Consider the following 27,087-nt stretch of genomic DNA (forward strand, 5'->3'; position numbering starts at 1 on the left):
CATCTTCAATAAAATTATAAGCTGAGTCCTGATCAGAAACTGTGGAGGCCAGAAGGCAATGGAAAGATGTAATCAAATTGCTGAAGGAAGACTGTCAACCAAGAATTGTATATCCAGCAAAACTATCCTTCAAAAATGAAGAAGAGGGGCTTCCCTCGTGGCACAGTGGTTGAGAGTCCGCCTGCCAATGCAGGGGACGTGGATTCATGCCTCGGTCAGGGAAGATCCCACATGCCGCGGAGCGGCTAGGCCCGTGAGCCATGGCCGCTGAGCCTGCGCGTACAGAGCCTGTGCTCCACAACAGGAGAGACCACAACAGTGAGAGGCCCATGTACCGCAAAAAAAAAAAAAAAAAGAAGAAGAAGAAATTAAGACACTCTCAGAAATACAAAATCTGAGAATTTGTCACTAGTACACCTACCCTACAAGAAATACTAAAAGGAGTCCTTCAAGCTGAAATGAAAAGACTCTGAGGGTAACTTGAATCCACCTGAAAAAGTAAAGAGCACTGGTAAAGGTAAATATATAGGTAAATATAGAAGCATGAATGTGGGATTTTTTTTGTAATTCTTTTTTTCTCTAATATGATTTGAAAGACAACTGCATAAAGCAATAAATATAAAACTATGTTGGTGGACTTCTAATGTATAAAGATGTAATTTGCATAACAATGGTAGTACAAAGGAAGAGAAGAGAATGGACCTACACTGGAGCAAAGGGTTTTTTTTGTAAACAATTTAAATTAAGGTAGTATCAGACTGAACTAGATTATTTTAAGTTAAAATGTTAATAGCAATCCCCAGGGCAACCTATATGAAAATGGATAGTAAAAGAAACAAAAGAATTAAAATGGTAAACTAGAAAAATATCTAACACAGAGAAGTCAGTAATAGAAAAATAGAGGAACATAAACCACAAGATAACACAGAAAAACACATAGCAAAATGGCAGACATATATCCTATCTTATCAATAATCACATTAAAAGTAAATGGACTCAGGACTTCCCTGGTGGTACAGTGGTTAAGAATCCACCTGCTAACGTAGGGGACGCAGGTTTGATCCCTGGTCTGGGAAGATCCCACATGCCTCAGAGCAGCTAAGCCCGCGCGCCACAGCTACTGAAGCCTGCGAGCCTTAGGGCCCACGTGCCACAACTCCTGAGCCCGCGTGCTGCAAATACTGAAGCCTGGGTGCCTAGAGCCTGTGCTCTGAAACAAGAGAAGCCACCGCGATGAGAAGCCCACGCACCGCAACGAAGAGTAGCCCCCGCTCGCCGCAACTAGAGAAAGCCCACACGCAGCAATGAAGACCCAATGCAGCCAAAAGTTTAAAAAATTGAAAAAAAAAAAAGTAAATGGACTCAACACTTCAATCAGACCCCACCCCCATGATCCAACTGTATAAAGTCAAAGACATAAGTCAATTGAAATTAAAAGAATTATATTATTATATACCATGCAAACTGTGATATTGAGATTTATAAGAAGTATATATATTTGGCCATTCAGATGACCAAAATATATTTCTCATATATATTTAGTCTTCATCCATAGTTCCTGACTCACATGTTCCAAAACCCTTGGAATTTTCTGAGCAATAAGAGAACGGGAGCATCTTTTGTTACAATATTTAGTCTCTTGTCCTTAGTTTCTGAAAATGCTTCAGAGCCATAATAGTGAAATGGTTGTCTTGTTATTTATAATAAGCCCTTTCCACCACAACTGGGTTTATGTTAATGAAGATGACTTTTGTGAAGCACCTAAGGATAGGCGCTGGTTTCCAGGAGAACCAACCATGAAAAGAGGGTTGGAACTTTCAGTCCCACCCTCTGATTTCTGGGGAGGGCAGAGGGGCTAGAAGTTGAATCAATCAGCAATGGACAATGAGTTAATCAATTATGCCTATGTAATTAAGCCTTCATAAAAACCCAAAAAGAGAGGGGTTCAGAGAGCTTCCACGTTGGGGAACAAGAACACTTCCACATGCCACCATGCTGGGCTCCAAGCTCCACTAGGACAGAAGCTATTTTGTTTGGGACCTCACCCTATTTGTCTCTTCATCTGGTTGTTGATTTGTATCCTGTAATATCCTTTATAATAAATTGGTAGTCTAGTGAGAAAGTGGACTTTCCTGACTTTTGTGAGCCATTCTAGAAAATTAATTGAACACAAGGAGAGGGTCATGGGAACCTCCAGTTAGTATGCAGTCAGCCAGAAGCACAGGTATAAACCTGGGCTTGCAACTGGCATCTGAAGTGGAGGGCCATCTGAAGTCTTGTGGGACTGAGCCCTTTACCTGTGAAATATGATTCTATCTCTGGGTAGATAATGTCAGAAGCAGGGTTCAATTCTCAGACACCCTGAGAATTGCTTGTTGGTGTGGGAAGGTCTCCACAAACATACACCTTGGAATTGGGTCTAGGAACCATTTTTACAAATAGTAACCAAAAAAGGGCTAGAGTGGCTATACTAATATCAGACAAAATAGACTTTAAGACAAAAATGATTACTGGAAACAAAAAAGGACATTTTATAATGATAAAAGGGCGAATCCATTGGGAAGACATAACAATGTTAACCATATATGCACCTAACTGAGCCCCAGAATATATGAAGCAAAAACTGACAGAATTGAAGGGAGAAATCGACAATTCAACAACAATAGTTGGAGACTTCAATATCCACTTTCAATACTGGATAGAACTATGCAGAAGATCAACAAGGAAATAGAAGACCTGACCAATACTATAAACCAACTAGACCTAACAGGCATCTATAGAACACTCTACCAAGCAATAGCAGACATACATTCTTCTCAAGTGTTTGTGGAACATTCTCATGGATAAACCATATACTAGGCCGCCAAACAAGCCTCAGTTAATTTAAAAGGACAAAACCATGCACACTAATCACACTGAAATAGAATTAATAGTCAATAACAAAGGGAAATTTGGGGAATTCTCAAATGTGTACAAATTAAACATATACTCACAGTCACTCCTAAATAAGCAACAAGTCAAAGAATAAATAACAAGGGAAATTAGAAAATACTTTGAGAAAATGAAAACAAAAATACAACATACCAAAACTTATTAGATGCAACTAAAGCGGCGCTTGGAGGGAAATATATAACTTAAATACCTATCTTAAGAATTTTATTGTATGTAAATTCACCTCAATAAAGCTGATATTTAATATAGAAAGAACTAATGAGCCATATTCTTTGACTATATAAATTTGCATACTACCATATAGATGTAGTCACTAAATTCTCTCTGATTTTAGTATAATTGGGGAAACATCGCTAACTCTTTCAAACTACATATAAAGTTTCCTGGAAAAAAAAAAAAACAAACCTAACATGGTTTTTAAAATATGTGAACAAGGGACTTCCGGGTAAGATGGCGGAAGAGTAAGACGCGGAGATCACCTTCCTCCCCACGGATACACCAGAAATACAGCTACACGTGGAACAACTCCTACAGAACACCTACTGAACGCTGGCAGAAGACCCCAGACCTCCCAAAAGGCAAGAAACTCCCCACATACCTGGGTAGGGCAAAGCGGAGAGATCCGCACACAGAGGATCGGTGCCGAGCGGCACTCACCAGCCCGAGAGGCTTGTCTGCTCGCCCGCCGGGGCGCGCAGCGCTGGAAGCTGAGGCTCGGGCTTCGGTCAGAGCGCAGGGAGAGGACTGGGGCTGGCGGCGAGAACTCAGCCTGAAGGGGGCTAATGTGCCACAGCTAGCCGGGAGGGAGTCCGTGAAAACTCTGGAGCTGCCGAAGAGGCAAGAGACTTTTTCTTCCCTCTTGGTTTCCTGGTGCGCGAGGAGAGGGGATTAAGAGCGCTGCTTAAAGGGGCTCCACAGACGGGCGCGAGTCGCGACTGAAAGCGCGGAGCCCAGTGACGGGCGTGGGACGCTGGGGCTGCTGCTGCCGCCGCCAAGAAGCCTGTGTGCGAGCGCAGGTCACTGCCCACACCGCCCTTCCGGGAGCCTGTGCAGCCCGCCACTGCCGGGGTCCCGGGATCCAGGGGCGGCTTCCCTGGGAGAACGCACGGCGCGCCTCGGGCTGGTGCAACGTCACGCCGACCTCTGCGGCTGCAGGCTCGCCCCGCACTCAGTGCCCCTCCCTCCCTCCCGGCCTGAGTGAGCCAGAGTCCCCGAAGAGGCTGCTCCTTTAACCCTGTCCTATCTGAGCGAAGAGCAGACGCCCTCCGGCTACCTACACGCAGAGGCGGGGCCAAATCCAAAGCTGAGACCCAGGAGCTGTGAGAACAAAGAAGAGAAAGGGAAACCTCTCCCAGCAGCCTCAGAAGCAGCGGATTAAAGCTCCACAATCAACTTGATGTATCCTGCATCTGTGGAATACACGAATAGACAACACATCATCCCAAATTGAGGAGCCCGGAGTCAGTGCTGTGCCTCTGAGATGGGAGAGCCAACTTCAGGACACTGGTCCACAAGAGACCTCCCAGCTCCACATAATATCAAACGGCGAAAATCTTCCAGAGATCTCCATCTCAACACCAGCACCCAGCTTCACTCAACGACCAGCAGGCTACAGTGCTGGACACCCTAAGCCAAACAACTAGCAAGACAGGAACACAACGCCCCCCATTAGCAGAGAGGTGGCCTAAAATCATAAAAAGTCCACAGACACCCCAAAACACACCACCAGACGTGGACCTGCCCACCAGAAAGACAAGATCCAGCCTCATCCACCAGAACACAGGCACTAGTCCCCTCCACCAGGAAGCCTACACAACCCACTAAACCAACCTTAGCCACTGGGGACAGACACCAAAAACAACAGGAACTACGAACCTGCAGCCTGCAAAAAGGAGACCCCAAACACAGTAACATAAGCAAAATGAGAAGACAGAAAAACACACAGCAGGAGAAGGAGCAAGATAAAAACCCACCAGACCTAACAAATGAAGAGGTAATAGGCACTCTACCTGAAAAAGAATTCAGAATAATGATGGTAAAGATGATCCAAGATTCTATTTCCCAGATCCAAAATCTTGGAAATAGAATAGACAAAATGCAAGAAACAGTTAACAAGGACCTAGAAGAACTAAAGATGAATCAATCATCGATTAAAAACACAATAAATGAAATAAAAAATACTCTAGATGGGATCAATAGCAGAATAACTGAGGCAGAGGAACGGATAAGTGAGGTGGAAGATAAAATAGTGGAAATAACTGCTGCAGAGCAAAATAAAGAAAAAAGAATGAAAAGAACAGAGGACAGTCTCAGAGACCTCTGGGACAACATTAAACGCACCAACATTCGAATTATAGGGGTTCCAGAAGAAGAAGAGAAAAAGAAAGGGACTGAGAAAATATTTGAAGAGATTATAGTTGAAAACTTCCCTAATATGGGAAAGGAAATAGTTAATCAAGTCCAGGAGGCACAGAGAGTCCCATACAGAATAAATCCAAGGAGAAATACGCCAAGACACATATTAATCAAACTGTCAAAAATTAAACACAAAGAAATCATATTAAAAGCAGCAAGGCAAAAACAACAAATAACACACAAGGGAATCCCCATCAGGATAACAGCTGATCTCTCAGCAGAAACTCTACAAGCCAGAAGGGAGTGGCAGGACATACTTAAAGTGATGAAGGAGAAAAACCTGCAACCAAGATTACTCTACCCAGCAAGGATCTCATTCAGATTTGATGGAGAAATTAAAACGTTTACAGACAAGCAAAAGCTGAGAGAGTTCAGCACCACCAAACCAGCTTTACAACAAATGCTAAAGGAACTTCTCTAGGCAAGAAACACAACAGAAGGAAAAGACCTACAATAATGAACCCAAAACAATTAAGAAAATGGGAATAGGAACATACATATCGATAATTACCTTAAATGTAAATGGACTAAATGCTCCCACCAAAAGACACAGAGTGGCTGAATGGATACAAAAACAAGACCCATCTATATGCTGTCTACAAGAGACCCACTTCAGACCTAGAGACACATACAGACTGAAAGTAAGGGGATGGAAAAAGATATTCCATGCAAATGGAAACCAAAAGAAAGCTGGAGTAGCAATTCTCATATCAGACAAAATAGACTTTAAAATAAGGACTACTAGAAGAGACAAAGAAGGACACTACATAATGATCAAGGGATCGATCCAAGAAGAAGATATAACAATTGTAAATATTTATGCACCCAACATAGGAGCACCTCAATACATAAGGCAAATACTAACAGCCATAAAAGGAGAAATCGACAGTAACACACTCATAGTAGGGGACTTTAACACCCCACTTTCACCAATGGACAGATCATCCAAAATGAAAATAAATAAGGAAACACAAGCTTTAAATGATACATTAAACAAGATGGACTTAATTGATATTTATAGGACATTCCATCCCAAAACAACAGAATACACATTTTTCTCAAGTGCTCATGGAACATTCTCCAGGATAGATCATATCTTGGGTCACAAATCAAGCCTTGGTAAATTTAAGAAAATTGAAATTGTATCAAGTATCTTTTCCGACCACAATGCTATGAGACTAGATATCAATTACAGGAAAAGAGCTGTAAAAAATACAAACACATGGAGGCTAAACAATACACTACTTAATAACGAAGTGATCACTGAAGAAATCAAAGAGGAAATTAAAAAATACCTAGAAACAAATGACAATGGAGACACGACGACCCAAAACCTATGGGATGCAGCAAAAGCAGTTCTAAGAGGGAAGTTTATAGCAATACAATCCCACCTTAAGAAACAGGAAACATCTCGAATAAACAACCTAACCTTGCACCTAAAGCAATTAGAGAAAGAAGAACAAAAACATCCCAAAGTTAGCAGAAGGAAAGAAATCATAAAAATCAGATCAGAAATAAATGAAAAAGAAATGAAGGAAACGATAGCAAAGATCAATCAAACTAAAAGCTGGTTCTTTGAGAAGATAAACAAAATTGATAAACCATTAGCCAGACTCATCAAGAAAAAAAGGGAGAAGACTCAAATCAATAGAATTAGAAATGAAAAAGGAGAAGTAACAACTGACACTACAGAAATACAAAAGATCATGAGAGATTACTATAAGCAACTCTACGCCAATAAAATGGACAACCTGGAAGAAATGGACAAATTCTTAGAAATGCACAACCTGCCAAGACTGAATCAGGAAGAAATAGAAAATATGAACAGACCAATCACAAGCACTGAAATTGAAACTGTGATAAAAAATCTTCCAACAAACAAAAGCCCAGGACCAGATGGCTTCACAGGCGAATTCTATCAAGCATTTAGAGAAGAGCTAACACCTATCCTTCTGAAACTCTTCCAAAATATAGCAGAGGGAGGAACACTCCCAAACTCATTCTACGAGGCCACCATCACCTTGATACCAAAACCAGGCAAGGATGTCACAAAGAAAGAAAACTACAGGCCAATATCACTGATGAACATAGATGCAAAAATCCTCAACAAAATACTAGCAAACAGAATCCAACAGCACATTAAAAGGATCATACACCATGATCAAGTGGGGTTTATTCCAGGAATGCAAGGATTCTTCAATATACGCAAATCAATCAACATGATACACCATATTAACAAACTGAAGGAGAAAAACCATATGATCATCTCAATAGATGCAGAGAAAGCTTTCGACAAAATTCAACACCCATTTATGATAAAAACCCTGCAGAAAGTAGGCATAGAGGGAACTTTCCTCAACATAATAAAGGCCATATATGACAAACCCACAGCCAGCATCGTCCTCAATGGTGAAAAACTGAAACCATTTCCACTAAGATCAGGAACTAGACAAGGTTGCCCACTTTCACCACTCTTATTCAACCTAGTTTTGGAAGTTTTAGCCACAGCAATCAGAGAAGAAAAGGAAATAAAAGGAATCCAAATTGGAAAAGAAGAAGTAAAGCTGTCACTGTTTGCAGATGACATGATACTATACATAGAGAATCTTAAAGATGCTACCAGAAAACTACTAGAGTTAATCAATGAATTTGGTAAAGTTGCAGGATACAAAATTAATGCACAGAAATCTCTGGCATTCCTATATACTGATGATGAAAAATCTGAAAGTGAAATCAAGGAAACACTCCCATTTACCATTGCAACAAAAAGAATAAAATATCTAGGAATAAACCTACCTAAGGAGACAAAAGACCTGTATGCAGAAAATTATAAGACACTGATGAAAGAAATTAAAGATGATACAAATAGATGGAGAGATGTACCATGTTCTTGGATTGGAAGAATCAACATTGTGAAAATGACTCTACTACCCAAAGCAATCTACAGGTTCAATGCAATCCCTATCAAACTACCACTGGCATTTTTCACAGAACTAGAACAAAAACTTTCACAATTTGTATGGAAACACAAAAGACCCCGAATAGCCAAAGCAATCTTGAGAACGAAAAATGGAGCTGGAGGAATCAGGCTCCCTGACTTCAGACTATACTACAAAGCTACAGTAATCAAGACAGTATGGTACTGGCACAAAAACAGAAAGATAGATCAATGGAACAGGATAGAAAGCCCAGAGTTAAACCCACGGACATATGGTCACCTTATCTTTGATAAAGGAGGCAGGAATGTACAGTGGAGAAAGGACAGTCTCTTCAATAAGTGGTGCTGGGAAAACTGGATAGGGACATGTAAAAGTATGAGATTAGATCACTCCCTAACACCATACACAAAAATAAGCTCAAAATGGATTAAAGACCTAAATGTAAGGCCAGACACTATCAAACTCTTAGAGGAACACATAGGCAGAACACTCTATGACATAAATCACAGCAAGATCCTTTTGGACCCACCTCCTAGAGAAATGGAAATAAAGACAAAAATCAACACATGGGACCTAATGAAACTTAAAAGCTTTTGCACAGCAAAGGAAACCATAAACAAGACCAAAAGACAACCCTCAGAATGGGAGAAAATATTTGCAAATGAAGCAACTGACAAAGGATTAATCTCCAAAATTTATAAGCAGCTCATGCAGCTCAATAACAAAAAAACAAACAACCCAATCCAAAAATGGGCAGAAGACCTAAATAGACATTTCTCCACAGAAGATATACAGACTGCCAACAAACACATGAAAGGATGCTCAACATCTTTACTCATTAGAGAAATGCAAATCAAAACTACAATGAGATATCATCTCACACCAGTCAGAATGGCCATCATCAAAAAATCTAGAAACAATAAATGCTGGAGAGGGTGTGGAAAAAAGGGAACACTCTTGCACTGCTGGTGGGAATGTGAATTGGTACAGCCGCTATGGAGAACGGTATGGAGGTTCCTTAAAAAACTACAAATAGAACTACCATATGACCCAGCAATCCCACTACTGGGCATATACCCTGAGAAAACCATAATTCAAAAAGAGACATGTACCAAAATGTTCATAGCAGCCCTATTTACAATAGCCCGGAGATGGAAACAACCTAAGTGTCCATCATCGGATGAATGGATAAAGAAGATGTGGCACATATATACAATGGAATATTACTCAGCCATAAAAAGAAATGAAATTGAGCTATTTGTAATGAGGTGGATAGACCTAGAGTCTGTCATACAGAGTGAAGTAAGTCAGAAAGAGAAAGACAAATACTGTATGCTAACACATATATATGGAATTTAAGAAAAAAAAATGTCATGAAGAACATAGGGGTAAGACAGGAATAAAGACACAGACCTACTAGAGAATGGACTTGAGGATATGGGGAGGGGGAAGGGTAAGCTGTGACAAAGTGAAAGAGCGGCATGGACATATATACACTACCAAACGTGAGGTAGATAGCTAGTGGGAAGCAGCCGCATAGCACAGGGAGGTCAGCTCGGTACTTTGTGACCGCCTGGAGGGGTGGGATAGGGAGGGTGGGAGGGAGACGCAAAAGGGAGGGGTTATGGAAACATATGTATATGTATAACTGATTAAATTTGTTATAAAAAAAAAAAATATGTGAACAAATATTAAGCTTATAGTTAATTATATGAATGCTAAAGTATCTAGGGGAAAGTGTACTGATGTTTGCAATTTACTTTAAAATGCAACAACAAACCAATAAGATGGGTTGGTGGATGAATAGATAAGTGATAAAAAACAAGTCTAATAAAATGTTAGTGGTAGAATCTACTTGATAGGTTTACGGGTATTCACTATAAAATTCTTTTAAGTTTGCTGCATGTTTGAAATTTTTCATAATAAATGATGGGAAAACTAGAAACTCAAAATACCACTCTGACCCTGAACGATTGCCATCCCATAATTTATAAGTTAATAGCCTATTGATCTGAAGAAATGAATGTTTTCTTTAAGGAACAAGCTCTTTTAGTTTATAAACTTTGGGAACCTCATGTATTATATAAACATTTTTAAACAATCACTTCACCCAGAGAGATGTTATGAAAGAACATAATGATACTCTGGGGGCGAATAAGATCTTGTAGCCTCAGGGCCAAACTTTCTAGGAGAATCTTCCCAGGGTCTAGAATTATATTTCATAAGGGATTCAAATCAACTTCAGATTTCTGCCCCCAGTCTCTGTAGGAAAAGTTATGAAATAGGCCACATGTAGGTAAACCAATAAGTCCATGCCTGCTCAAACACAGTTCATTTTTCCACCCTGTCATTTTCCAGCACTGTATTACTTCTACAGATCTTGCTCCCCTATTTTGAGAAAGCAGTTTAGACACCGTTAAACTCATTCTCTTCTCTCCCCTCATAATCTTGCCAAGCTGTTGGTACTGAGGCTTCAGTGTTCCATGGAGAGTGATTTTCCAAGTGATGGAGCCGATTCTAATCAGTATACAATCCAGATACGGACTGGGACCTGGACCTCTGCCACCTTTCCCTCCAGCTCTCTTAACACAATGACTAGGGAATTCCTTTGAGGATCACTGAGTACACTTCAAGCCCCCCTGATCCTGTGGCCTCCTTCCAGCCACAGAGATCTTCCTGTCTGGAGCATTTCCGGCCTTTCTGTCCCTTGGCTTGGAGAGTTCAGCTCAACCTGGAGGAGAGACAGAAGACTTGAGGTTATCAAAAGCCTGTTGAATTATCTGATGCAAGACTGGTTGGCTTGTCTGCCTCCCTGGCTCTCTTCCTGGGCTTCAAAGCAGCTGAGAAAACAACCTTTTTCTAAGTCTTGGACAAGGAGGAAAATCCCTGGCATGAAGGATTTCTGTCGCAGACATTTGGCACAGCTAGAGGAAAGGTTTGGTTAGCTTAGCAATGGGTTTTATTAGCCCAGGCCTCCAGTTGAAATGAGATAATAGGGTCCCTGTTGAAGGACATTTTAGAGTCAGTGGCTTTGCTCCCTTTGCTTCTCAGCAGGACCCTTGCATACAGATGAAAGTATTAGACGTGTTCAACAAGGGCATCGCTGGTGAGGTCATCAACTGCCACATAATCTTGCTGACCATGGGGGAGACTGAGATAGGGTTAAAAAATGAGCAAGCTAGGCAACTGTGGATGGATGCAAAGTCCTATTTCTGAGCTATCCAACTCAACTGCTTCTCACTCCGGTTTTCTTGACTGAACACATTACATTGTCTTGGGGCCCTGCGTTTGGTAAATAGAAAGCAAGGGACAGAAAGAACACCAGGCCTACCACCTGCCCCTACAGGAAGAAACTCTGCTTACACTTTCCTCTGCCAGCTCATTTTACTCTGCCCTTTGCCCCCAACCAATATGAGACTTGGGGTAATGGGTGGGAAGGGGAAGGAAATAAAAGAGAGGAAGGATTCATTAGCTGTGTTAAAGGAAGCCTGCCTGGCACAGGATATGGAGAAGAGAAAGTGGAAGAACCAGTGCCAGCTTACCCTCAGCCCACGGCTGCCTATTCATGTCTGCTTCCCTGGGCCACAAAGGCAAAATTCACTTTTTCCTCAAGTCAGGGCTCTTTTGCAGAAACTCATATATCCTGCCAGGACCAGAACTCTATAAAAACAGCCTCCAGGATAGCCTGTAGCCAAGGTTCCTGACAGCTTTGTGCTGTCTTCTCCACACTGGCCTTCCTGGCCACCCGTGGAGGTGAAGGGCTAGGCTGGGTTGCTCCAGAGGAGGGTCGCACCTATACTTTAAAAGGACACAGGCACTATCCCTAGAAGGTGTCCCCATCCTGGAGGAGGCCTGAGGTTCCTACGCCCGGCACTTTCTGTTCTATGGCTCCCTTTCCACTTTCTGAGACTCTTGGAAGTGGGATCACGCCAGGAAAAACATGTGATGCTATAGCAAGCTGAAACCAAAGACTTGACTTTGGTCCTGCCCAAGCTGAGAATCTTGGCAGTGATGGACTGGGCAGCCTGCTCTTTTCTATGGCATCTTCTAAGTCCCCCAACTTTGGGAATGGGGTGCCAGTTAAATCCTCAAAATGGGTATGAGTCAGAGCTTCTGAGGGTCACCATTTTTTTTTTTTTTGTATTTCATAACTGAGCTTCTGTTATGCATACAGCACCACACTGGAGGCTGGTAGCACCAGGAGGGGCAGCAATGATGATGATGGTCTCTGCCTTCAAATACATGGTAGTAAATTCAAGTAACATTAACTATAAAATGGTGGAGAGGGCTTCCCTGGTGGCACAGTGGTTGAGAGTCCACCTGCCGATGCAGGGGACACGGGTTTGTGCCCCGGTCCAGGAAGATCCCACATGCCACGGAGCGGCTGGGCCTGTGAGCCATGGCCACTGAGCTGCGCGTCCGGAGCCTGTGCTCTGCAACGGGAGAGGCCACAGCAGTGAGAGGCCTGCTTAGCGCAAAAAAAAAAAAAAAAAAAAAAATGGTGGAGTGAACAGTAAGCGCTATTAGGGAGGTACAGATAGTATGGTGGGTTCAAGAGCTGTTACCCCAGGCTGGAGAAATTGGCATACGCTTTCTGGAAGAGGTAGCATTTTTATGGGGTTCAAAGAGTAGGTAGGATTTGGACATTCAGACATGAAGGGCAGAGGAAGCTTGTGAACAGCTGAATCAACTTGCATGGATGCCCTGTCCGGTTCCCTTCTTTGTCTTGAATCGTGCCATATCCATGCTGCAGAAGAAATGCCCTTATTTGGTGTTATATATTCTGCCTCTTTGATGTCTTATCCCATGGAAGTGGATTGATCTGTGCTTGACAAATTGGGGGCTACCATTGTGCTGGTTAAAAGTACAGACTATAGGGGGCTTCCCTGGTGGCGCAGTGGTTGAGAGTCCTCCTGCCGATGCAGGGGACATGGGTTCGTGCCCCTGTCTGAGAGGATCCCACGTGCCGCGGAGTGGCTGGGCCCGTGAGCCATGGCTGCTGAGCCTGCATGTCCAGAGCCGGTGCTCCGCAGCGGGAGAGGCCACAACAGTAAGAGGCCCGCGTACCGCCAAAAAAAAAAAAAAAAAGTGCAGACTATAGAACTAGTTGGCTTGGGCTGGAATCCTGTCTTCGGCACTTATGAGCTGCCTACCTCAAAGGGTTGTTCTGAGGAATAATGTCTGTTGGTTGTCATTTCCATCATCATCATTACTGTGGGAACCTTGGAAGGCCCCCCACCCCAATCCTGTAGGACTTTCCACCATTTTAGATCAATTCCTCTTTTCTGAGAGTCTCATATTAAAATGCAAACACCAGAAAAGGTAACACTGGAAGGTTTAAACCAGCTATGCTTTAGAGCTGAAGAGAATCAGCTGACAACTTATTTGCTCAGAGCAAAATAGGTACCTGAGTGGAGGGATGTAAAAGAAGGGGAGGGCTTCCCTGGTGGCGCAGTGGTTGAGAGTCCGCCTGCCGATGCAGGGGACATGGGTTCGTGTCCTGATCCAGGAGGATCCCGCGTGCCGCGGAGCGGCTGGGCCCGTGAGCCATGGCCGCTGAGCCTGTGCGTCCGGAGCCTGTGCTCCGCAACGGGAGAGGCCACAGCAGTGAGAGGCCTGCATACTGAAAAAAAAAAAAAAAAAAAAAAAGGGGGGTGAAGAAGGTCTGTAAGGGGAGGCCAGTAAGCTCCAAGAGCCAACTTCTCCCCCCCTTGTTTTATTTAGAGTACCTAGGCCTCTGGATTTTTGCGAGTACACTGGGAGAAACCTTCACACATACAGCGTGGGGATAAAGTGAGGAACAGTGAAGAAAATGCCCATCCGTCATTTTAGGGGCCCACACATGCAAAAAAGCACTGGACTGGGCCCTATGGAACGGAAGGGTATGGAATCAGAGGAAATGTCCCTGATCTGTGCAATCCCATCAAGAATTCAGAGCATACATCTAGGAAATAAATTGAGGTAGAAACAGATGACAGTCTTTTTTGTTGTTGTTGTTCGTCTTAAGGGTGGAAGTTTAATTAATGGTCTATGCTATGATTGTGTGTCTGTTTTATTTTTCTTTTTTTAAATTTTTGTGTATTTTTTGTACAACTTTTAAAGTTTACTATCCATTTACAGTTATTATAAAATATTGGCTATATTTCCCACCATATATTGGCTATATTTTCCTATTGTACAGTACATCCTTGAGCCTATCTTACACCCAATAGCTTATACCTCCCCTCCCCCCACCCCTCTGAGCCCCCCGCCCCATGGTAACCACTAGTTTGTTCTCTATATCTGTGTGTCTCAGATGGCAGTCTTTTAAAAAGTGCAAATTGACACAGCGCAAATTGAATCCTCCTGACCCATAGTAGGTACTCGGTAAATGTTTGCTGATGGATGGATGGACTGAATGAGTGAAGAGTGCCCAAGAATGAAGGGCTCACAGTAGAAGGTCAAAGGTGAAAAAGGTGAAAAAAAGCCCAAAGGCCTAAAGGCTTCCTTGTATTATCTTCTGCCACCAGAATGTCAGCTCCATGAGAGCAAGGACCTCATCTGTCTTGCCCCCTGCTATGTCCCCTGCACCTAGAATGGTGCCTAGCACAAGGGAAATTGCCCAGTAAATGTTTATGGGTTGAACAAGTACATGCGTAGATGGGTGGATGGTACAAATAATGGAAATTACTTCCAGACAGTAGTGGGATTTGGGACCCAACACCTAGTACATATTAGGTATACCTTAAATGTTCCTCAAATAATTTAAAAATATTGATGAACACGCTCCTTGCAAGGATAGGTGAAGAGAGGAGAAAGTGTATCCATTAGGATGTAGCTACAGTGGAGCTTGTCTGATATGAAGGAAACATTCAAGAAGAAACAATCTGGCTATTTGCAGGAAGTGGGATTATGGCTCACAATACCACACACCTGTCTTGTGGAGTTCCAGGGTTTTCGGAGCCGCATGGGTCTGTACTCATTCTTACCAACTACATATTTCCGTGAACCCTCAGAGGGTTCCAAAGCCAGCTACACACACTGCACACGTGGCTGAGTATGATAAAAATTTTTTCACTACGGCCCCGGGATTTTATTAAGCAGCCAGGCCCTCCCTGCAGGGCTTACGTATTGAAGAAGACAGAAGAACACCTGACAACAGCACAAGTCAGGCAGTGATTAGAACACCCCAGCTTTATAGGTTGACAGCATCTAAAACAGAACAGCCTAAGGTATCTGCTAGGGAGGGTTGTTTGCTTTATAAGAGGGTAATTTATTGTTTGAAAGGCACAAGGGCATGGGGCACTCATTCAAGTCTAAAAAAGGGAAGGGGCTTCCCTGGTGGCGCAGTGGTTGAGAGTCCGCCTGCCGATGCAGGGCACACGGGTTCGTGCCCCGGTCCGGGAAGATCCCACATGCCGCAGAGCGGCTGGGCCCGTGAGCCGTGGCCGCTGAGCCTGCACATCCGGAGCTTGTGCTCCACAACGGGAGAGGCCACAACAGCGAGAGGCCCGTGCACCGCAAAAAAAATAAATAAATAAATAAAATAAAAAATAAATAAATAAAAAAGGGAAGAGTCAGTATGTATTCCCAAAGATAGGTGGCAAGCATCACTTTTTTTCCTGAAATCTCTTGGGCTAAAAAGCTAATTTACACTTCCCCTCTATACTATGTTACACTATAGAATCTCCAGGTCAGAAAACTCATATTAAAAGCAATATGCACCTTCACCCCAGGCCTCTTAACAGCATGTTTGCATTGAAGTGTTTGTGGTCATGGGTTGCTTTGGGCGTCTAACCACCTTGATGGTTCTCCCCCAGTTGTTCTCTTGTTTGTCATTTCCCTGTGGGAATTTGGGCTCCAATCCAAACACATTGCACCCAGCATGGTTTGCTGAATGAGAAGAGCAGGACCTTGTTCTAGATACTTCCCTTGTTCTAGATGCTACATCTCCATTGATATAACCTGAGATCACACTAGATTTTTGCAAACCACATCTCACAGCCAACTGGTATTGAACTGTAGTAAACCAACACCTAATTCATTTCCTTTCTTTTTCTTTCTTTTTTTTTTTTTTTTTGATACGTGGGCCTCTCACTGTTGTGGCCTCTCCCGTTGCGGAGCACAGGCTCTGGATGCGCAGGCTCAGCAGCCGTGGCTCACAGGCCTAGCCGCTCCACGGCATGTGGGATCTTCCCAGACTGGGGCACGAACCCGTGTCCCCTGCATTGGCAGGCGAACTCTCAACCACTGCGCCACCAAGGAAGCCCTCATCTTCCCCATTCTGTAACCAATAGTTGGTCCTCTATTCTTAAGGCCAAGGCCTTACATATATTTCAATAAAATGTGTCCTAAAAGATTTGTAGGATTTGTCCCAACACTGTAACCAAATTGAGATTTGTTTTCATATAATGAGTGTCTAATCTAATATAGTAACTCTTCTCCTAAATTTTTTTGTCTTCTGTTACCATATTCAGCATCCCATCAACTGGTTTAGTCACATGATCCACAAGTCCAAATGTCACGTTTTCAATGAGGTCTTCTCTTACTACCCTATTTTAAATTGACCCCCTCTTTTGATCCAGTACACTTCCTATACTCTATCTCTGCTATTTTTCCTCCATAGCACAAATAATCATCTAATATGCCATATATTTCACTACTTATTCATTTTGTATATTATCTTTTATCTCCTTTAGAATGTAAGCTCTATTAAGGTAGCAATTTTTGCCAGTTCTATTCCCTGCTGGATCCCAAATGTGTTGTATAGATTGAATATAACAGTTGAATACATCAGTGTCCTCATTCAAGTCAGTAAAAATATTTAATATGATAGGGCTGAGGATAGAATCAAGTACATTCTACTAGAGGTTGTTACCCCTCACCAGATTGCTATTGATCTTTTGGTCACTTTCAAATCCACTTAATGGTGTTAGCATCCAGCCCAACTTGTTTTTACTTTATCTAGGAGGCTACTGAGAATTTGTTACATTTTTTGCTGAAAATCAGGTAGTTCATGCTGGTGGTAGCCCTCCGATCTATCAATCTGGAAGCTCTTTGCCAGAAAAGGAAGTGGGATTCATCTGACGTAACTGATCACTTCCTCTTTCTAACTGCATGCAATCATCCTTTTGATAACCTATTTTAAACCCTGCTTGGGAGGGACAGGGCATTAATCAATGACCTGTCGAAACCCCTTGATTTCCTGGAAGGGAGGTACTTCCAGGTGTGAGGTCCCTTCGTGTGAGGTCCTTCTGGCTGGGGCTCTGGGCATGTTCACAGAGTGGGCATGAGCTCCCTGGGGGAGGAAGCTGTCAGATGATGGAGGTAGCACCACTGAGCTGAAAGACTTAGGCTCAGATGTCATTTAGTGGTTGCATTGGAATATCACATCCTTTTGTCTGAGTCTCAGATTCTGTGGTCTATAAAATAAATTTTCAAAAATATAGTATGACACTTTATTGAATACTGTTTATTTATACCCTTTTGGTTTCATGTCTAATTTTTTCATGCAGGCAGTAAAGATCTGAGGTCTGGGATATGTTTATTTCTATTGCTCTTTGAGCTAAAGGATTTATATTTCTCTTCTCCATTTCCTTTTTTCCCATTCTTCCTGACACACCTGTGGTTTAGGCTCTTGTCATCTCATGCCTGAATTATTACCGTACCTTCCTAACTAACTCCAGGATCCACGTCTCTTTCTTCTCCATCTTTGACTCTTCAATCAGGCTTATTTCCTGAACCTGGCTATTCAAAATGTGGTCTATGGACCACAGCATCAGCATCTCCTAGGATCTTGCTAGAAAGACAGACTCTCAAGCCACACTCAAAACCTACTGAATCAGAATCTGCATGTCAACAGGACCTGTAGGTGATTCAAACCAACATTAAAGCTTGAGAAGCACTGTCCTCTCTTCCACCATGCCATTCCCCTACCAAGGGGCATCCATAAACTCACACTGAACCATCCCTAAACTATCTCTGTGACAAAAGTTCCACCTTAATTTTCAGGTGAGATGTTTTTGATGTGAAGATATAAATGCCCACCTATACCATCTACTGATTGGTTCTGAGAATGATGAGCAAGTTTACCTAGGTAACTTTAGAGCAGTTATAAAAGTTGAGATTCACCTTGAGTTGAATCCTTCTAGTAAAAGCAAAGTATATTGGGTTTTGGTGAGTAAAAGTTAAGTGGTACTTGGGAAACATGTGGTGAGTTGGTTGGAAACGTTCAAACTAAGGTTCTTAGTTTGACACAAGCATTTTATATACTTAATTTAATCCTCAAAATAATCTCATTTAGGTTGGTGTTGTTATCCCCATTTTACCTATAAGGAAACTGAGACTCAAAAAGATGAGGTTGTCCAGAGCCTCAGTACTGGGTAGAATCCAGGCTACACCATAGTAACAGACATCCGAAATATATGGTGGTTCAGACAAGTGGCTCTGTACTGAGCTGGACAGGTGACCCCAGGTGGTAGGCTTTGCTGATTCATCAGGTCACCCAGCTTCCTTCTCCCATATTGCTTCATCATCCCCCAGGATGTGGCTGAAGCTGGTTCCTGCCCTTGGGAAGAGGGTAAGGGAAAGTGAAGAGCCCATAATTTTCTTATAATCCAGAAGTTCTACTTGTACTCACACTCTGTTAGTCAAAACTTAGCCACATAGCCACACCTAGTTGCAAAAGAGGCAGAAAAATGTTGAAACCTGGAGAGTTGTTAACTAACTGGAAAAGGGTGGCGACTGGGGGAGATCACAGGCGCTGCCATAGGCACTGAGTTGATTAGTGGAAGAACATAGATTTAAACTCCATGACTTCAACCTGTGGTCTTTCTACCATTCTTTTCAACCATTTCTCATAGTTGACAGTCAGTAAATGTTTGTTGAATTGAGATAGATTGAGATAGTACATGTAAGCCTTTTAGTTATTTGAAATTATTTCTTCCTTCTCCCCTGCCTCCCTGATTACCTAATGGCTCTGTGCCAACTTATCACTATTTTTTGATGATGTTAATTTGTAAAACAGAAAGTGGATATTCATCTTCCTTCATGAGAAATGTTATAATACAATAATCTGCCAGTTCTTAGAGGTTCTGTGGAATCATATGAAGTGTGATAATGGGTGTTAATGATAGTAATTTTTTTAACGACCAAATGACTCTCCCTTTAAAGTGGGTGTTCTTAGGAGAATGCCATTGCTCAAAATATTTTTGATATTTTATGTTGGCTGATATAGCAGTAAACTCTTACTGCAATAATACTTCGTGACAACATCATCAGAATCACAGAGTCATGCATACAGTCATAAGCATTTAACCAATGTGTATGTGGGTCTCCTGGGGGTTGGCTATTTATACTGGGCCTGGCTGGCCAGCTCTGGGTCAGATGTCTCTCATTCTCCTTATGAGATAACAGATTATCTTGAACATATTTCTCTCTGGCAGTAGCAGAAGCATAAAAGAACAAGTGGAGTTATGTGAGGCCTCTTGAGGCCTAGGCTAAGAATTGGCAAAATCTGTAATTCAAAGCAAGTCATGTGGCCAAACCCACAGTGCAGGGCCATGGGAAATACTCTACACCTCATGTAAGAGGGAATGTAGTCACATGGCTAAGGGTGTGAATACAGACTTGGTGAAAATTTGGGGCCAACAAAGCAACCTATCATGGCTCTGCCTTTACCAAGTTATTTTAAATATTTGCAGCGATGTTAAATCTTTATCTTTAGGGGTAGATTTTATTTTTTTAGTAAAATAGCTAAACTTATGAATGAAATTAGACAATCAGGCTAAATTTATCTTTGGGCAGAAAGGTGGCTATTTAGGCATGCGATATCATAATGAAACTTATGTCTAGAACTGGTTCAAGAATATGGCATTCAGTGGTAGAATAGTTGGAATTGATGTACAGCCTTCCACAGTGACCAGTTGACTGAAGGAATAATACTCATTTGTTTCTGAAATAATTTCACAATAAATAAACCTCACAGTTTATAGTCACATGTTCCCACTTTGTTTCAAAGTGGGAATAGGAATGAATAGAGGCTCATCTCTATTTCCTTTGACTAATCCTGAGCAAATATGCTTTCTGTGCAGATTCTCATTGCCAAGTCCCCTCTGGCAACGTTCACCACATTTGTCTACACCATCGAGAAGGAAGGCCTGGTTCTTCAAGGTAAGATTCTCGGATTAAGCCATTTCTTTAGGCTGATTATGCTCAGTGCTGCCCATTGCGGGTGATAATTACTGCTGTGCTCCTGATAGAAGCTCCTTTGGGAGGGAATCAAAGGCCAAGATGAATTGACTAGTGATGTTTATCCTGATAAGATAAGAGAGACTGGCAATTGTGGCAAGAATTTGACAGAGGTTACGGAGAACTATAGAATCTCCTAACAGACAACCTAAGAATGAGGGACAAATCAAGTAAGCTAGGAACTGCAACGACCCCAGTCCTCTTCGCAGACTCCATGGGGTGAGGGACCAGGAGGCAGGTCTCTGACACCAGCGTTGGAGGGCCCAGCCCTGCCTCAGAGCCTTCTCACTTAGCGGGTGGAAGAACGTCATGGCTTCACGAGCGCTACTTCCTCGGCCCCCTTCTGGTTACTCCATTTCCTCCCACTGTGCTCAAGTCCCGACTGGGGACCAGGCCTTGCAGACCTGCACTTTGTGACACGGGCCTGAGTTCTGGCTCGTGGTAGAGCCCCCCAAGGCCACAACCGAGAACTAATTCAACAAACTGGGGGAAAAGTGGATTGAGGGGCATCATTCTCAGATGCTGGGTCCTCGGGTGGTTAGGAAAAGCATCCAATGGCAGGTCTGCAGAAAACAGTGAACAGGAGGGGGTAAATTCAAACCCCATTGAACTTAGCCCACAGGGTCAGATGTCCCAGACAGCTTTGTAGATTAAGAAGGGTCCCCACAGAAGTGCTCAGGATACACGTCTGTCCCCTGCTGTCAGGCAGGAGGCCCTACCCCAGGAGACGGGTAGGTGCCCATCTAGCCGGAACCACAGAGGAGCGTATTGTCATTTTTGTCCATGGGAGGAATATCTGCCCTTTAGGTTTTGTAAGCTGAGTATTTTTCCCAAGTTTGTGAAACAGGGTAAGTCCTTACAATATCCCCACGGAGACACATTGCATTGCAAAGACCTAGCAGGTCTTTTGTGGGGCAGGCTAGACAGTTCATGCTTCTGACTGAGGAACAGGGTGCAGCCTTCCTTTTCCTCTCCTTCTAAAACGTCCACTTCTTAATGGACCCAGAAAGCAGCGTGTTTGTTTGGTGCAGCTGAGTTCCACAGCAGGGACTCGGGTTCAGGGAAATTTGGAGTAAGAACTACTGACCTTTGACTCTTAGCCTTTGACTTATGCTATCTAAGTTCCTTGGTAAATATTTTTTTTACAATTGCAAATATTGTTTTCTGACAAAGAAGCAGAGATTTTAAGACCAGATTAAGCAAAGCAAACAGCAGGCCCCTTTGTTACAGACTCTCTAAGGGTGTATAAGTAATAAGCAATCAGAAAGCTGGACTTGTGTTTACCCAGTGCACAGTGTGCCCTTTGGCTCTTCATTTTTAGAGCGTTTCTTAAAAGATTAGAAGTCTAGTAAATAGCAATTTTAGATGAAGATTTCAAGAAGTTCTATGGAAGATTACAAGATAATTTCAGGAGGAAAAGGGCCAGTTCTGCCCAGATGGCTTGTAGGAGAGCCTTGATATGGTGCCTGTATCTTGACCACTCGGCATTTTGGTAAATAACATTTGAAAGCATGGTCTTATTTGGATAATTTTTGGATAATATTTGTGGGAACAAGATACATAGAATTGCCTCTCTGACTCTCATTGCTGAGATCATGATTTTGACAGGAAAGAGGAAATTGTTTAGGGAAAGTATTTAGAAACTGGAACTACAATGAATTGGTAGGGGTTAAGAAACTGCAAAGAAAGACTATTAGAAATAGTTGGAAAATGGGAGAAAGTGGATTACTAAAGGAGGCTGACCTGGAGCTGGGTGTCCAGGAAAGAGAAACATTCAGGAAAGTGTCTGATGATGCAAGAATCCCAACCAGTAAATAAAAATGTCTGGGAGATTTCAGAGCCTCACCTGTTTGCTTTTGAAACTACACCTTCCTCTCTGAGGTTTTTTGGAGGTGGCAGAACTCTCTGCCCCTGTCAGCAATGCCACTTAATGCAAACCTCTGGGCATTCCCTCCCCTCTGGCTATGTGCTCCCAAGGCTTTGGGGAAACAAAAAGGAGCTCTGATCCTCAGAAAAATGGGGATCCCTCCTGTATTAGAGAGACCACCTTGGATTTCCATTCCAGCTCTGGTAGGTTCTTGAGAAAATCTCTAGCATCCTGGTTGTGTCAGCTTGAAAAAGAAAATGTTGGCCTTGATTCAGTGCTTTGCAAACTGTTTTGCAACCCATTGGTGGGTCATGAAATAAAATTAAGGAATCATAACCAGCATTAAAAGAAGAAAAAAGAAACAGAGAATGGAAAATAACATATCACACATATTGTACTGTTTCATGAGATATTTCTTGTGTGATTGTGTGTGTGTACATGCTTTATGAGTTTATGTACAGAGGTTGCAGTGCAAAATGTTCTTCTTACTTGGATTGCAGTCATCGGCCTGGGTGATCTCTAAAGGCCTTGCCACTTCCCCTTTATCTGATTCTCCAAGGAGATGGTATACTTATCATTCACTTAGCTCAGTAGAGTTCTACCCTTGAGATCTCCACAAACCAGAACATAAAAGCTTATTTTTGCCCCCAGTCTTACCAGATGACTGAGCTAAAAAAACACCTGCACCATTCCCCAGGTTTAAAGCAAAGAAACCTTTGATCCCTGGGGGATAACCTTGGAAAGGTACCAGATATCAAGGCCAAGAAGCTTTTCTTGTGTGAGGGGTTGCTCTGGCACAATAGTCCTAAGGTGGCATGGAGGTTGGTACCTACAGCTCCGGGAAGGGGTATGCAAGCCATGTCTGAGGGGCATAAAGACAGAGAGGGGAAGGGCTGGAAGAGGGAGGGTAGCTCCTGTGGTACCAACTAAACAGGAAACTGCCAGCCCAGCCACTGTGGCTCAACATTCCGTCTTTGTAATGGAGCTAGCCTGAAGTGGCAGTAAAGAATAATCCAAACGGGCTACGCTGGTTTTTTGGGTGGGGAGCAGGGCTGTTCGTGAGTGTGGGAATGATCGCTGGGTGCCTTTCATTCCCTTAGCAAGCCCCAAGCTTCCTACCAGCCTGCGAACCGGGAGTTGTTTGTTTTTTTTTTTAAACATCTTTATTGGAGTATAATTGCTTTACAAGGGAGACGCAAGAGGGAAGAGATATGGGAACCAGGAGGTTTTATACTACCTGAAGAGCTCCTGAGTGCGGGAGCAGAGGGAGGGAATAAAAGGTGAGGGCAACATTCGATTTACCGGCTCCACAGGCCATTCCCCTCCCCGGTTCTCAAGGATTAGGACGCTGAGAACAGCCGACAACTGGGGGCCTTACAGCCTTCCCGCCCCTTTGTTCACTGGGATGGGAGGGACAATAAAACGGCAGGCTGGAGAGACTGAGGGGCTTGGTATAGAGATTTCTCAGGCTGCTTTTTAAACACTTGAAGGAGCCGGTCCATGCCATTGTTGTAGCAAAATAGAAAGCGGAACTATTCTCCTTTCGCAAGGAAAAAAAAAAGAAAAGGAAAAGAAAGAAAACCCACCCTCCAGCATCTTCAGGAGGCCGCCTGGCTCAGGCTATTACCATGGTAATACCGTGCTGTTTGCATCTTCTTTGTCAGTCCTCATGCTGGTCCGGGATCCTGGCCTCTTCTTGTTGGGCCCAAGACTCTGGAAATACTTGAGCCCCAGACCCTGGAAACATTTGGGCCCCAAAGGAGAGGGATCTCACAGCCCCCAACTTCCTGATGGTTCAGACTCTGAGAGGGGCCAGGTCCCAGCAGAGGGAAAGTTCAGCTATTTTGTGCAACTGAAGTGGGAAAGGTGGAGGGGGTCGGGGAAGATCCCTTTAATCCATTTTTCCTTTTGTTCCCAGAGTTCACCATGAAATCCCGCTGTTCACTGAGTGGGAAAGCTTAGAGGCTTGACCAGCCCAGAGAGAGGCTAAGGGGTGTGGGGACCTAGTGGAGAGGAAAAAGCGGGGACTTGGCTTCGGGAATCGGCTTGCATGGAGTGGGTCCACAGAACCGCATGGCTGCAGAAGGGAAAGGGGCGTTTACAGTGAACTCCAACTTGACCCACATCTGTTCTGGTCGTGTCCTTTGCTTCCCCAGCAAGCCCCAAATGTCGTGCCACCCAGAACACAGCTGGGGTCCCTGGACCTCTTTGTCAAGGCCAGGAATAAAGATTCTGTACTTGAAAGCAGCCAGGCTGTTGCTGATGCTACAGGAAGCAAAGGGAAAACCCAGGACCTGGGTCTCCCGGAGCCATCCTGGCTTTCATGGGGCTCCAGGCAATAAAGGCCTGCCGACTTGGCAAAGAAGGAGATGCTCTAGGAGGGGTTGGCCAGGGAAAAGGCAGAGATGAGCTCAGGGGGGCTTCTTCTTGTGCACTTTTCCCTTGCCCTACACTCTCCTTTTCCTTAGGAATCTAGGAGGCGTTTGAAAAACGAAAACCAAGTTGTTTTGAACAGGATAGAGGACAACGACTTAGTTTCTCAACAGGACAGAATTATGTGCTTTTATATTGTTTAAAAAAAAATAAAGATCAGGTAAGACAGGTTGAATCTGGATTCTGGTGCTATTCTTATTAGTTTAGGTTTGAATGAGCAGCATAAACCTTGGGATGGGGCTGGGGAAACTCAGGGGAGCCCAGAGCACCCTGAGATAGGTCCAGAGAAGTCTAGAAACAAAGCTAGTTTTCTGTGTTTCCAACCAGTCCCTATACTATAACCCAGTATAGGGACTCAGAATAAACCAGAAAACAAAGAAACAATGATTTTTTTAAGAGCTGGAAAGCTATGTGCCTCATCTTTCTTGTAAAATCAAGAGTGGTTATTTGACCACCTTTCGAAGCATGTTGGAAAGGCATTAATCTCCTCTGTTTGTTCCTTTGTCACAAAGTTGAGTTACATTCTTCCACCCCATTTTCTTAGTCACTGAGCCAACTGGATGATTCATTGAAAAATTCTTTTTCCCCAAATACCACAATCTGATTTCATCAGATTTCAGTTAGAATCAGTAACCCATCTAAATGTTTCTGCCCAGTGGACTCAAAGTGACCCAGAAGAATCTCAGTCTGTTTCCATCCAGGTATGGAGGTGTCTGCTTGGTAAATATCACCCACACACCTGGCACAGCCTGGCATGCTTTGGGGAGCCTGGCAGAGAGCCCTGGGATTCTGTGGAGCAGAGTGAACTCGCTCGCACAGGTCACAGAGGAGAGGGCAGAGCAGGCCTGTCGTATTGTCCTGAGCTGCTTCTGCCTGCCCTCCACGAGGTGCTTCCCAGAGCAGAGAGGCAGGACTCCCATCTGCAGAGGCTCTCCTTCTCTTTCAACATTCACTTCACATCCCCTCCCTCCATGACATCATCCCGCACTGACTCTTTCTTTGGTCCTTTCTTTTCCTCTCACTGTTAGCCTCAAAGAGAGATTTTGTTTTCAATGTGGAAAACATATTTTAAATACTGAACATTACAGAAAATAATAAAGCAAACCCATGACTCTAACATCCAGAATTAACAAATGTTAATATTTTATCTTTTTCTTTTCAGATTTTTGTTTAATCAAAGTATAGTTGAGTTACAGTGTTAGTTTCAGGTGTACAGCAAAGTGATTCAGTTATACATATATATTCTTTTTCAGATTCTTTTCCATCATAGGTTATTATAAGATATTGAGTATAGTTCCCTATACTATACAGTAGGTCCTTGTTGTTTATCTGTTTTATATATAGCAGTGTGTATATGTTAATCCCAAACTCCTAATTTCAGATTTTTTTTTTAATTACAGGGATAAAACCTTACAAAATTCAAAACTCCTTTGTTCCTATCCCAAGTCCATTCCTTCTCTCCCCTACACTCCTCCACAGAAGTAAAAGCTCTCCAGGGTTTGATGTATATCCTTCTCCCCATTCTGAAAAACTTTTCTACATATATGTGAATCCAAACATCAGATTTGTTTTGAGTGCATCCTAAATTTTCATAAACGGTTTATTACACAGATCATTCCACAGCTTGCTTTTTTCACTTAGCATTATGTTTTTGCAACATATCCGTGTTGATACACATAGATCATGTTCTTTCATTTTAACTGAGGTATCCATATCCATTGTATGAATGTACCACGTTACCCATTCCCCCACTGACAACAATTTTGATTACTTGTTAACTTAATGAATCCTGTTGCCCATGTTTCTTGGTATGCAGGTGTGACGGTTTCTCTAGGTATATATCAAAAAGTAGAATGGCTAGTCAGGGGATGCACATTTTAATCTTTACTACATATTTTCAAATTGTTCTCCCAAGAGGTTTACCAATTTACACTTCTTCTGGAGATAGGGGACCAATTCCTATAATTATAAATTCACCATCATGTTTCCATGGGCAATCTTCTTGTGTTTATTTATGGCTGCCTCTTTTATCTCTGCCGTTGGGATGTACGTTTCCATAGCTTCTAGAGGGGTCTTCTGCACAGTGCATATGCTTTATGCATATACTTACATGATTAACTGACAGAAATTATTCTACTCCTCCTAAACTTAACTATATACACCTCCCAGAAAGGGATCTTTTCGTTCCATTCATCACCTTCATTTTCAGGTGAGGGAACTGAGTTCCAGAAAGCTGAAGTGATGTTCACTGCC

General features: G+C 42.9%; 1 protein-coding gene across 5 annotated transcripts in view; it reads left to right on the forward strand.

The window, feature by feature from the left end:
• RAD51B (RAD51 paralog B) overlaps positions 1-27,087 on the forward strand; it is a 666,036-nt gene that overhangs the window by 588,115 nt on the left and 50,834 nt on the right. For all 5 annotated transcript variants that reach the window (XM_082617995.1, XM_082617991.1, XM_082617994.1 and 2 more), the window contains exon 10: positions 20,378-20,456. In XM_082617995.1, the coding sequence (XP_082474121.1) occupies positions 20,378-20,456 (79 nt within the window). The remainder of the gene's footprint in view (positions 1-20,377; positions 20,457-27,087) is intronic.

Source organism: Mesoplodon mirus, assembly GCF_964341445.2.
Source record: "Mesoplodon mirus genome assembly, chromosome: 4".
Lineage (NCBI taxonomy): Eukaryota > Metazoa > Chordata > Mammalia > Artiodactyla > Ziphiidae > Mesoplodon > Mesoplodon mirus.